We start from the raw sequence: 1,286 nt of genomic DNA on the forward strand, positions 1-1,286 counted from the left end.
TGACTGTGGCCACAACTTCTGTCGTCCTTGCATCCATCAGTGCTGGGAAGATCTACAGGACGTCTTCCCCTGTCCTGTATGCCTCCACCCCTGCCTTGACAGAAATTTCAGGAGGAACACTCAACTATGTCACATGATTGATATTGTAAAGCAAATTCCTACCACAAAGAGCAAGAGGACCCAAAAGGAGGAGAAACCACTGTGTGGTAAGCACAATGAGGTGCTATCCCTGTTCTGTGAAAAAGACCTGGAGCTGCTGTGTTCCCAGTGCAGTATCTCCTCCCACCACTCAGATCACCACTTGATGACCATCGAGGAAGCTGCAACTAATCATAGGCAAAAGCTCAAAAGCTACATTAAGACTCTGAAGAAACAAGTTGAAGATGCTGAAAAGGGATCAGAAATGCAAGCTTCAAAGTCATTTAAGTTGTGGAGGAAGGTGGAAAATAAGAAAAGGGAACTGAACTTTGAATACGAACAACTTAAACGGTTACTGGGTAAAGAGCAAGATGCCATTTTTTTGAAATTACTTATGGAAGAGAAGGATATTAATGAAAAACTGATTGAAAACCAAATCTTACTTTCAGATCATATTTCCACTCTGAAAAACCTTCTAAGTGAAATAACAGAGAAATGTGTGCAGGCTGACCTGGAGTTACTGACAGATATTGACAGCATCCACAACAGATACAAGAACCTAAAAACACCAGTAGTGTTTTCATATGAATTAAAGGAAGAGCATTGGTGCCTCCCTCCACAACACTTTGGCCTGCAGAAAATGATCAACATTTTTAAGGTAGATTTGACACTTGATCTTGACAGGGCTTTCCCCAATCTCATCATATCAGAAGACAGAAAAAGTGTGAAATATGGAAAGATGAAAATGAATTTACCCTACAATCCCAAGAGATTTACTGGTTATCCAGCTGTACTGAGTTCTGAAGGATTTACAGTTGGCAGGCATTTCTGGCAGGTTGAAGTAAGAGGCACAGGTGAATGGGCTGTAGGTGTGTGTAAAGACTCCTTTCCCCCAAATGCAACTGTGTCGTCATCAGCAAAGGATGGATGCTGGCAAATTCAGCACTGGACTGATACATGTGGTACAAATGATAGAGTAAAACTCATGCAGATAGGTATTTTTCTGGATTATGACTTGGGAGAGGTTTCATTTTATAATATGAATAATAGATCTCATATTTATACATTCACTGATACTTTTACAGAAAAACTTTGGGCTTATTTCTCCACTGGACATAGTTCAAACACTCTCACAATCTGTGAAGTCA

General features: G+C 40.4%; 1 protein-coding gene across 1 annotated transcript; it reads left to right on the forward strand.

The window, feature by feature from the left end:
* Positions 1–4: 4 nt before the first annotated feature.
* LOC103213626 (tripartite motif-containing protein 60-like) lies at positions 5–1,277 on the forward strand (the record flags this gene model as incomplete). The annotated part of the gene is made up of 1 exon (XM_007959356.2): positions 5–1,277. A coding segment is annotated over one exon (1,273 nt), but the record flags the coding sequence as incomplete, so codon positions are not given.
* Positions 1,278–1,286: the final 9 nt, after the last annotated feature.

Source organism: Orycteropus afer, unplaced genomic scaffold (genome assembly GCF_000298275.1).
Source record: "Orycteropus afer afer isolate SDZICR_OR568_19922 unplaced genomic scaffold, OryAfe1.0 scaffold20105, whole genome shotgun sequence".
NCBI classification, from domain to species: domain Eukaryota; kingdom Metazoa; phylum Chordata; class Mammalia; order Tubulidentata; family Orycteropodidae; genus Orycteropus; species Orycteropus afer.